The sequence below is a fragment of the Pygoscelis adeliae genome, unplaced genomic scaffold (genome assembly GCF_000699105.1).
Source record: "Pygoscelis adeliae isolate BGI_AS28 unplaced genomic scaffold, ASM69910v1 Scaffold244, whole genome shotgun sequence".
NCBI classification, from domain to species: domain Eukaryota; kingdom Metazoa; phylum Chordata; class Aves; order Sphenisciformes; family Spheniscidae; genus Pygoscelis; species Pygoscelis adeliae.
Genome location: NW_008824648.1, coordinates 2,544,233 through 2,554,502, shown reverse-complemented (window position 1 = coordinate 2,554,502; position 10,270 = coordinate 2,544,233). Strand labels below are relative to the sequence as shown.

Here is a 10,270-nt window from a genome sequence, read left to right as displayed (position 1 = left end):
GGAATGCCAGATCTTTTGCTTTCTTTCATGGTAAATTTAGCATATAATTGGGAATTTTAATTGCTCAGGATTTATTTTTCTTAATGATCAGAGTTAAACAATTTTTAAGAGTGCAGTCACTACTTTGTGTGTTACACATACGAAAAATAACAAGTTTTGCATTATATTGTAGAAGTTGCTGCGTTGCTCAGTAGTTGGAATGGCTTTTGTCTGTACATAAAAATACACTCACGGGGACTGCTGTACCAGGTCAGACCAGAAATCCATCTAGCTCAGTAGCGTGTCTCCAATAATGGCTAGGAACGATACTTAGGGTCTAAGAAATAGGAATTGTGGAGAGTTCAGGAGCTAGTTCAAACTGCTGGTACCTGATGAGATTTCACTTACCACTTTGCCACTACTTACAGAACCCACGGCTGCTGGATGACGTCAGCTTCCATCCGTGCATTCGGTTCAAACGCTGGGAGTCCGAGAGAGTCCTTTCGTTTATTCCTCCCGATGGGAATTTCAGATTGATCTCCTACCGTGTCAGTTCACAGAAGTACGTTTCCATTTAGACACACTGGTTCTTCAGATATACTATCTACCGCTTTCCATCTGACTAACTGCAGGTTTCTCCTTGTTATGGGGGGAATTTGCATTGTGGCTAAAATGCATGTGCTCAGGTTTTGTCTCATCTGTTGCTCTGTCCGCCCTAAAACAAGGAAACGGTTTTTCAGTGAGCTGCTGGTACTCAGCAATCATTTTTCAGTGGGATAAACTACACGTGACAGTAATATAGGGCTACTCATCCCGGTAATCATTGTTGCTGCTAGATGCGTTGTGGCTGTCTCTGTATACCTAGAGGACTCTGATCTTCATAAAAAGAATAAAGCAAAAAAGTCTAAGCTGCAGATATTTGCAAACTAAGTCTGATTTGACTGGTGGTGGCTGTTCTGAGAATTGGCTCAGTGAGATTACTGAAAAAAAATAAACAGTTAGGACAAGAGATTTGGAAGAAAATCTTTTTTTTCCTGTGATTTCTCTGCTAATAAAATCACTTCAGCAATGATGTTGAGGAGCTGAGTATCACTTTTCACTTTTGAAACAAACTGGTTCTAACTCGAATAGCTGCCAGAAACACAAAAACTGTTTATGAGAAGAAAGAGGGAGCTTTATTTTCTCGAGCGGAGAAGTAGCCAGGGTGCATTCAGCTGCTGTCTTCTCTTTTCAGCTTGGTGGCAATTCCTGTATACGTGAAACACATGATCAGTTTTAAGGAAAACAGTTCTTCGGGAAGATTTGATGTTACCATTGGACCAAAACAGAATATGGGGAAAACAGTAGAAGGAGTTGTCATGACAGTTCACATGCCAAAGGCCGTACTTAATATGAACCTCACTGCTACGCAAGGCAGCTATACGTTTGACCCAGTTACTAAAGTAAGTCTTAAGTTTTTATTCATTTTAATATCTAAGATGACATTAGAACAAGTCGTGCATATTGCAGAGCACTGCAGCAGTGCTCCACACTCCGCAGAAAACTTTCCCTTCAGCGTATATTTGTGAATTAAAATCTCTTCAAAATTCACTTTTTCAAACTTAGATACACACCAGTTGTGATTTCTGGTTTTATCAGTCTCCTTTCCCTTCCCTTACCTTCCCTTGCTCTCTTCCCTGCTGCTCCTTCACCCCCCTAATATTTTTCTTTAGTGGATGCAGCAGTATTTTGCTGGTGGTTTCAGCTATGGTATATTTTGCCATCTAAGTTCTTTAGAACATATCTGGAGAAAATGCAGTAGACTTGAAAATAGGTAGCCAGAGAAACAGGGAGCAGGAGATGAGAAAAAAAGCTCTTCCAAAAGGTCTGCCTGAAGACAGACAGGAAGGAAAACAAAGGGTCTGAAAAACTGTATCTTGGGAGTCCTGCTTTCTTGCCTCCGAGTTGGGGCTGGAGACCTAAATTTCCTAAAGTGTTTTAGCACCCAGGAACCATTTTGTTGAAATGCGTTCTGCTGGCTCTAACACCCTGCGCTGAGCTTTCTGCTGCCCTTGGAATATCTCGGCAATTGATCTGAATTGTAAGTGAAAACTCCCCAAGTAATGTTTTGTTTCGAAAAGAACAGACCTTGATCTTTTAAAAACACCAACAAAAACACTTGAAGTCTCCTTTCTTCTCTGCAGAAATAAATTATACTGTGTTTTTATCAAGAGTTGGGATAACTAGGTGGATTGTAACTGCAAAAGTTTGTAGAAGTCGAGAGAACTGAGTTTTTTCTGCATTTATCAACAATTTTCAGTTTATGATAAGAACAAAAAAAACCAACCTCTTGTGGGTGAGTAAAGGGCCAACTTGGTTCCATGTATCTTCTTTAAAGCGTAAGAATCAATGGGGAGCAAGCGACCCTTAGGAAAGTTACTCTAGCTTAAACACCTCCTTTTGCCAAGCGCCTGGTTCCCGTCCTCCTCATTCTCGCGTTTAAGTTCCTACGACCTTGTGCTGGTTACTCTCCTTGCTTCGTGGATGTAGCTGACCCCCTCCGACAACAGGAACAATCGCCATTACTAGGGGAGCAAGATGTATGAAGTGCGCAGACCAACTAAGGAACGCCGACAGGGCAAAAGAAAAGACACCATACCCGCAGGAGCCCTAACCGTGCCGTCTCCCAGCCAGTGGGATAATTCTCAGGGCTACCAGGCTACTTTCTGTACCCAGCCTGCAAACTAAAGGCTTGACATGAACTTGACCTCGCGGGTTGTTTCCTAGAAAGCTACTGCTATATTCTCTCTCTCCTGACAAGGTGTTAACATGGGACGTTGGCAAGATTACCCCTCAGAAGCTACCAAACCTGAAGGGCATAGTGAACCTGCAGTCTGGAGCCCCCAAGCCAGAGGAGAATCCAAGTTTAAACATCCAGTTTAAGATACAACAGCTTGCAATTTCAGGTGAGTGGGTGGGTGTTACCTGTTAGGTGAAATTGGTACTGACGGAATGAGTAGCAGTAGGAAATGAAGCGGGAAACTCTTAATCTTTTAATTGGAGATGCTGATCTGAAGTCAGCTTGGTCCAAAAAGGTAAAGTCTGATTTACCCAAACCTGACAGTTACCCTTGCTGGAAGACTCCCTTGCTGGGAATTGTAAATTCCCGATCGTTTTACTTAAGAAAGACTGTGAGAAGGGTACAGAAGAATGGATTTCTCTTTGTCGACTTGTGCATTAAACATCCAAATACATCCTTTTAGTGAAGAGTGATGGATGATGATTTAGCATGCTGCTCTTGACTTGCTTTAGCCTTGCACCACTAAAGCCCCTTCTAGTGGTCAAAAAACTCCATTAATTTTAAAGAACGCCCTTCTTATTCTTTCCTTCTGGAGCTGGTTAGTTTTTTATCTTCAAAACAATCTGCAAGTAAAATCAGAATGAAGTCTATAGGGTAAGTGCAGAAGTAAATTGAAAGCAAACAAGGCCTCAGTCTGCAAACACTTAAATCACACGAGTTGTCCACGTGTAAAATGCTTCTGCAAGCAAGCTTTGCAGGATTAAGACCCTAACAGAACAAAGACTCGCCTTTGGAAAGGAGGAGGATGACTGAAGGCAGCAGATGAGAACTGGGGGGTAGTACATGTAGTACCTTTCTAGGTGGGTACCAGGCTATGGTCCTTTTGCTTCCTTGACTGCTTCGCTGGGTAAATAACAGTTAGTCCTTGTGTAAGAACAGAATCCTGCAGTTTCCTCTTAAACTTGCAACCCACTAGTTTAAATCTAGCAAAACATAGTGGATCCAGTGCCTGGATGCCAGAGATAACGGACCTGTGAGAAAGCAGGGGGCAGGCTGAAACTGTTAGGTAATTAATAGCTACTGGTGTTCCTCGGTGTCCTGGTTTTGGCAGGGATAGAGTTAATTTCCTTCCTAGTAGCTGGTACAGTGCTGTGTTTTGGGTTTAGCATGAGAATAATGTTGATAACACAGGGATGTTTTTAGTTGTTTCTCTCTCTCTCTCTCATTTGTTGTTTCGTTTTCTCAACCCATGAGTTTTCTTACTAAATGAACCCAACGGATGTTTTAGAGGGATGTCCCATAGACCAAGGGAATTATATCTGTGTGTATATATTAGGAGACAGGACAAGTATGGGACCTGGGCATGACGCAGATATAGAATAAGGGGTTTAACCCCAGTCGGCAACCCAGCACCACCACCCAGCCGCTCGTTCACCCCAGTGGGATGGGGGAGAGAATCAGAAGAGCAAAAGTAAGAAAACTTGTGGGTTGAGATAAGAACAGTTTAATACTTGAAATAAAATAAAATAATAAACTGTAATGAAAAGGAAACAAACAAAAGAGCGAGAGAGAGGAACAAAACCCAGGAAAAAAGTGATGCAACCGCTCACCACCTGCCAACCAACATCCAGCCAGTCCTCCAGCAGTGATTGCTGCCCCCCGGCCAGCTTTCCCCAGGTTATGTACTGAGCATGACGTCCCATGGTGTGGAATGTCCCTCTGGCCAGTTGGGGTCAGCTGTCCTGGCTGTGCCCCCTCCCAGCTTCTTGTGCCCCTCCAGCCTGCTCAGTCGGTAGAGCACGGGAAGCTGGAAAGTCCTTGGCTAGTGTAAGCACTGCTCAGCAACAACTAAAACACCGGTGTGTTATCAACATTGTTCTCACCCTAAATCCAAAACACAGCACTGTACCAGCTACTAGGAAGGAAACTAACTCTATCCCAGCCGAAACCAGGCACTCAATTAATAGCAGAGGGATTGCTGGTCCCTGCAATTATTATTTAGAGCGAAAAGAATTCCTTGCTTCATCTACATTATTGGAAACGAGTGCAGTGTACAGGAGCTGTGGAAGATGGACTCATTTGTTCAGTAGTTCATCCCCTGGAAGGAGGATGTTGGCTCACTGAGTAGAACAGAAAGAAGTTGTTGCCCTGGCAGAGCATCTGTTTCAAACCAGATGAACTTGTGAAAGGAAGGAAAGTTAGCTTCGTAACTGACCTTAACGTGCTTCAAGCAAGCAGGACTTCTATACAGACTGACATGATTTCTAGCATTCCGCCTTTAACTTTGTACTTGCGTTTGTCTTTTTCAGGACTGAAAGTGAATCGCCTAGACATGTATGGAGAAAAATACAAGCCTTTTAAAGGTGTCAAATATATTACAAAAGCGGGAAAATTCCAAGTCAGGACATGAGAAGATGTTCTGCTTCCAAGAGGAAATTCTCCTTAAGAAAAACTTGACTGCTTAGTGACTTATGTTGCTATTAATTAGGTGCCAATTAATTAATAGACACTGATTAGTTTGGGATCAAAGCATTTGTGCACAGCAGCTCTTAAAATGAAAGCATAGCTTAGTTTTTCTTAATATGGCTTTAAAATAAGGTACTTTTTTCCTAATACACCTTCACTCTTTTTTTACTGAATTGTTGTGCTGGTGAATAGTTTGATATAGGCGATCCACAAAACGTCGCAAACGCTACACTGCCAGTCAGATACCAAAGCCCAGAGGCCAAGCACATTACGAAGGCCAGACAGGCCACTGGAAAAGTCTTGTGGTGGCACGTTCTGCTGCTGCAGCCGCCTGCAAAGAAAGCTCAGCTATTCTCGCTGCAAGCTGGCATTCCACAAAGCATCATGTAATCCCTTCAGAGAGAGAGAGCAGCAGTGAGAGGGGCAGGGGTCCCACAGCGGCCTGGGACATAGCAAGTGTCACTCCTGAGAAAGAGCTTCTGATGAAGAGAAAAATAATTTCCTTGTTTACAAGAAATCGCCTTTCTTAAGAAGCATTTGCCTTAATCAGCTTTCATTTGTGCCATCTGCAGATGAGCTGATAAAAATAACTTTCTGCATTAAATCTGGGAGGTGATTGTTGCTTCAGTAATCCACTTTCTTTCCATTCAATCTCGTCATCGCCATCATTTTTTTTAAGAATACAGTTGCAGAGAGTAAGATCTATTTTTTATGTGAAGCCTTCGCTTTGATTTAGATGTTCCACTTGTTCGAAGTGGATGCCACCAGATTTGTGCCACGTGTACACTGGAGCGTAGCTTTTTAGATAGCACAATAGAGGTGTCAAGTGTATTTAATGGTTGTGTGCTTTAATGTTATGAAATAAAGGGAACTCTACTGCAAATACGTCTTCTCTGGTGACACGTTTGTGCTATCGTAAACTATTCATGCTGCTCTTAGGCAGGAGGCATCTGATACACAGTTAAGTGATGACTATTTGCTACATCTTTAATGAATTTGATCACTGTGCAGCCATTTAAAGTTTAGAAAGGGCATTTAGGAGCACGGCAGGTAAGCTCCCTTTCATGTTTTTAATTTTCAAATGGAAGACAATTGATGTTTAGATTATGACATTTCAAAGACACAAGAGCGATGACGCACAGCTGACTAAACTTTTCCTTATACACCAGCATAAACTTGTCATCTCTGTAAACCAATACGTGCCCCGCAGTACCCGTCGGGTTTCAAACCATACGTTTGGTTAGTACGCAGTAGGCCGAGAAACCCAAGTTCAGAGTTAAGGAAGGGTGGGATACCAGAGAATCTTTGTTTCCCTACCCTGTTTGGCTTACAAATTGATGAATAGGCACTAACTTTGCTTCAGGTGAAGAATGGGAACTAAAGTCATTCAGTGTCAAAATTTCAAATACTGGGACAAAAAATGACCAAAAAAAGGAGGGGGAACCCATCTGAACGCTGGCAGCAAGCCAGTAAGAAGAGAAATGAGCGTATATTCTCTATCGGTAACTTTGGTACTATCACTAGGGTAAACTTTGCCAGAGACAACCATTTTGAATTTCTGAAATTACAGTAGATTAGCGCAGATAAAACAGCACTTGTAAGACCCAGCACCTATAAGAAAGCCTTACATTTGTGTAGACGCGACACTAGGTATTAAAAGCTACCAACCTTCTAGTCTACCCTCTTCAGCTGGAGAAACATCCATCGATTCATTACTCATCCTACAGTTCCGCTCCATGTTTCAGCAAATGGCATCCTTCAGTTAACGGGAATTTTACTGGAAGTCTTGTCTTCAGATGTAACCGATAACGCCCCAAGCTTAAGTCTGAGTAGCTAGAGCTGCTCTCTGCATTAGCAGCCTGGAAATGCCGCAAGATCTCCTGTCAGAACTGACGCCGTTACCGATAGAGAACATACTGTAATACCAAAACTGGCTAGCCTTAACACCAACGCTTCCCTTCAGCCTGTTGCAGAACAAGCCTTGCCAACCTTCTGTAACGCAGGCACCAGGGAAGCGGGCACAAAGCTTCTGTGTCTGGAAAAGCTTTGATCCGTACTTCACAGCGCACCACCAGAAGTCGCTGTCAACAAGAATTACACTCACCTGGTAGGAAACCACCATGACAGTTTTCGTCAGGGAAATGGTGTTTGTCGTGTCAGGCTCGTACCTTTTGCTGTAGGTGTGCTGGCTCCTGCCGTTTCTCCAAACACAGGAAACTCGGCTGCAGAATCTGCAGACGGGGGGACTGGGTTCGTGTTCTCCCCGTTAAGAAAATTGCACCAGCACCTGTATGACCAGTACAGCTTGAGAAATCGGAGGGTGTCATTATTGAGGAATTAGTACTGCCAACTTTTGTTCTCCCCTTCTCTAGGTGTCCAGCTCTGGGAGTGCTGACAGAGGTGATTGTCTCTCGGGTTCTCATCCTCTCTCGGATATGGAGAGAACTGTGTGAACAGTATGAAATCTGAATTTTACCTATTCTTACTAAATCCCAGATGCCTTCCGGCACTGTGGGACTATGTTCGGTCCTACGGCACCAATGAACGTTGGTTCCACAAAGTCAGAACGTTATGTGTGCCGGTAGAAATTTTTAGCGAGAAAAAGTGTTTGTAAGAGGTTCTTACTGTGAAGGAGTGAAGGAAACAGGACAGTGATTCCATGCTAATTGCTCTTGCGTTCAATTTGTGAAGTAAAATTCAGATTAATGAGGTGTTGGCCAGAGTAGCAGTTCTTCCCTTAGCGACAGGATCGGGCAAATCCCATTTCAAGTTTTCAGAACCTTGTTCGGTGCTACTGGAAGAGGTGACCATCAGGCCTCTGGAAAAGCTCCCGTTTTCTCCCACTGGACCAGAGCTTCCACTAAGTTCTTTAATTACCGGTTTTATGGGCACAAAAGACAGAAACAATTTGTTGTAATCTTCTCCTCTTTGGGGAACTTGGCACTTCTTTCTGTTCAGAATACGTAGAAACAACTGTTCTTTTGCTTTAGTATTTCTGCTGCTTTAGCTTTTTGCTCTTCTTCTTGTTAGGGTGTTATCCACCGCTCCGTTGTCATTAATACTCACGAGCTGACATTTGTACAAATGCAATTTTTATTGTTTTAACAGAACCAAAGAAAGGTTGAAAACATTAGACTATACAATACATTTTGGTTTATAAACAAAGTTTTATAGTGGTAAAACATTTCTAAGTGACATTCATGGTCTTTTTCAAATTTTTGCTGCATTTCAGGTCCGAAGACTAATAGTGTTCAAAAAAGCAGTAATTGCATAAGGTGGACAAGTATCTTCGCTTCTACAAAACAGTTCCAAGAATTTATAGCAAACATTCTGGAAGAATGTCAAAGGCAACCATGATTCGTAACTTTCCTGCAAACATTCCTCAATAAACAGAAAGTGATCTTTGGCATAAACAATTATGTATTAAAGGCATTAGTAATATTGCATTAATATCAGTCAAGCAACTAAACAGTGATGCTAAAAAAAACCCAAATCTCAGAGAAGCCTGAATTGGGGGGCGGGGAGGAAACGTGAGGAGCATTGAAAAGTAATTCAGGAAGACTATTTAGAAAATCCCTTAAAAATAACCCCTACCTATTCAGTGTTATTTACTATTAAATAGAAATTACTACATTACAATTACGTTAAAGATCTGGTATAAACCAACCAAATGCAAGACATTCAGGTTAAGGCTCTGGCACCCCTTCCTTCCTCTTCCTGTTGCAGGTAATCGCAGGAAGCGAATACTAAGGAAAGATCCTAAGTACCACGCATTTCATAATTCCCAGAGACAAGGAGTGAAGTAAAGATGAACGCGTGCTTTCTCTTGCTAAGGTCAGTTTGAGGCAGATGTACTATAATCAGTTTAACTTCCCTTTTCAGATAACAGTGCAATGAAGGGGGGTGGAGGGGAGAAAGTCCAGCTGTAGAATAACTGTTGCAGACAGGTAAAGGACAGCTGACTATACGGTGCGTCTCGCTGAGCTGTCAAGACTGAGCAGTTTTTCCACGAGGGCACTTCTATGAAAGGTGGTTTGATCGGGCAACAATTTTCAGCAAATTAAGAGGGCATCGTGAGGTCAGTGCTGATCTGGGCAGAAGTCTGCAAGCGTTCCTTGCAAATCTACAGGCTCATTCTAAACCAGTAATTCTCCTTTCTGTCAAATGCCGAAAGAGACTATGGAGCAATTAAATGAAGGGAGGGGGGGTGGGGTGGGGTGTGTATGTTCAATTATGGGAGGATAAAAGCATCCCAAGTCTATTTTAGTAATGGAGTGGGGGGATTTTGTGGGGTTTTATTGTTGTGGTTTTGTTTGGGTTTTTTTTTAAAGATACAGTAACGCCTTGTTCAATTCACTACTACTAGAACTCGAAAAAAAGATTCTGAGCCTCCAAACTCCAACTGTCAAAACCAATAAAAATATCCTAGGATGTTTAGCATTAGGAACCACCGTTTGCTGGAAGCCATCAGACTACCTAAAAAGGGTTTCATGGCCCTGCAGTGCTTGGGTTTCAAAAAGCTTATGCATTGCTGGAAACAAGGGCAGTGAGGCAAAAGGTCTTTTTTAATTGAGTATCTTTATCTTTTAATTTCCACCTTGAGTGGCTGGAATACATCAGATGGAGGGAAGAGGAAAAAAAGAATAATTGCGTGTGCTCATCTGGTTTTCAAAAGGAAGGAGTCGGCATGTGGCACTGTCTGGTCCTGGACATGCAGCTAGCTTAAGAGAATCGGGATTTTTCAGCTCGATACATTACTGAACTGAGCAAGAAGGAAAGAGTTCCATGATTTAAGGTCTCCAGCCGTAAGGCTCAAGCTGTCAACAGTGTGCCACTAACACCCACTGGAAGGATTTCAGTACAGTACAAGAGTTCTGGAATGCCTACCTACAGGGTGACAGGAGCTTGACAAAGACAGCTCCAGTTTTTGTTAAGAGTACTGCTGCCAGGCAAAAATCAAAAGCAAAAAAAATATATCATTTCGGACATGGAATTTTAATCGTCAATTTACAACTGTTCTGCTGTCCCCCCCCCCCCCCCTTATTA

At 42.5% G+C, this 10,270-nt stretch overlaps 1 protein-coding gene across 1 annotated transcript in view; it reads left to right on the top strand.

The window, feature by feature from the left end:
* The window catches only part of AP3M1 (adaptor-related protein complex 3, mu 1 subunit), a 25,620-nt gene extending 19,513 nt beyond the window's left edge, over nt 1-6,107 (top strand). The window contains 5 exon segments of the mRNA XM_009322484.1: nt 1-30; nt 408-541; nt 1,214-1,421; nt 2,780-2,924; nt 5,068-6,107. The exon segment at nt 1-30 is cut by the window's left edge and continues 13 nt beyond it. Coding sequence (XP_009320759.1) covers nt 1-30; nt 408-541; nt 1,214-1,421; nt 2,780-2,924; nt 5,068-5,168 — 618 coding nt within the window. The 3' untranslated portion in view covers nt 5,169-6,107.
* Nucleotides 6,108-10,270: the final 4,163 nt, after the last annotated feature.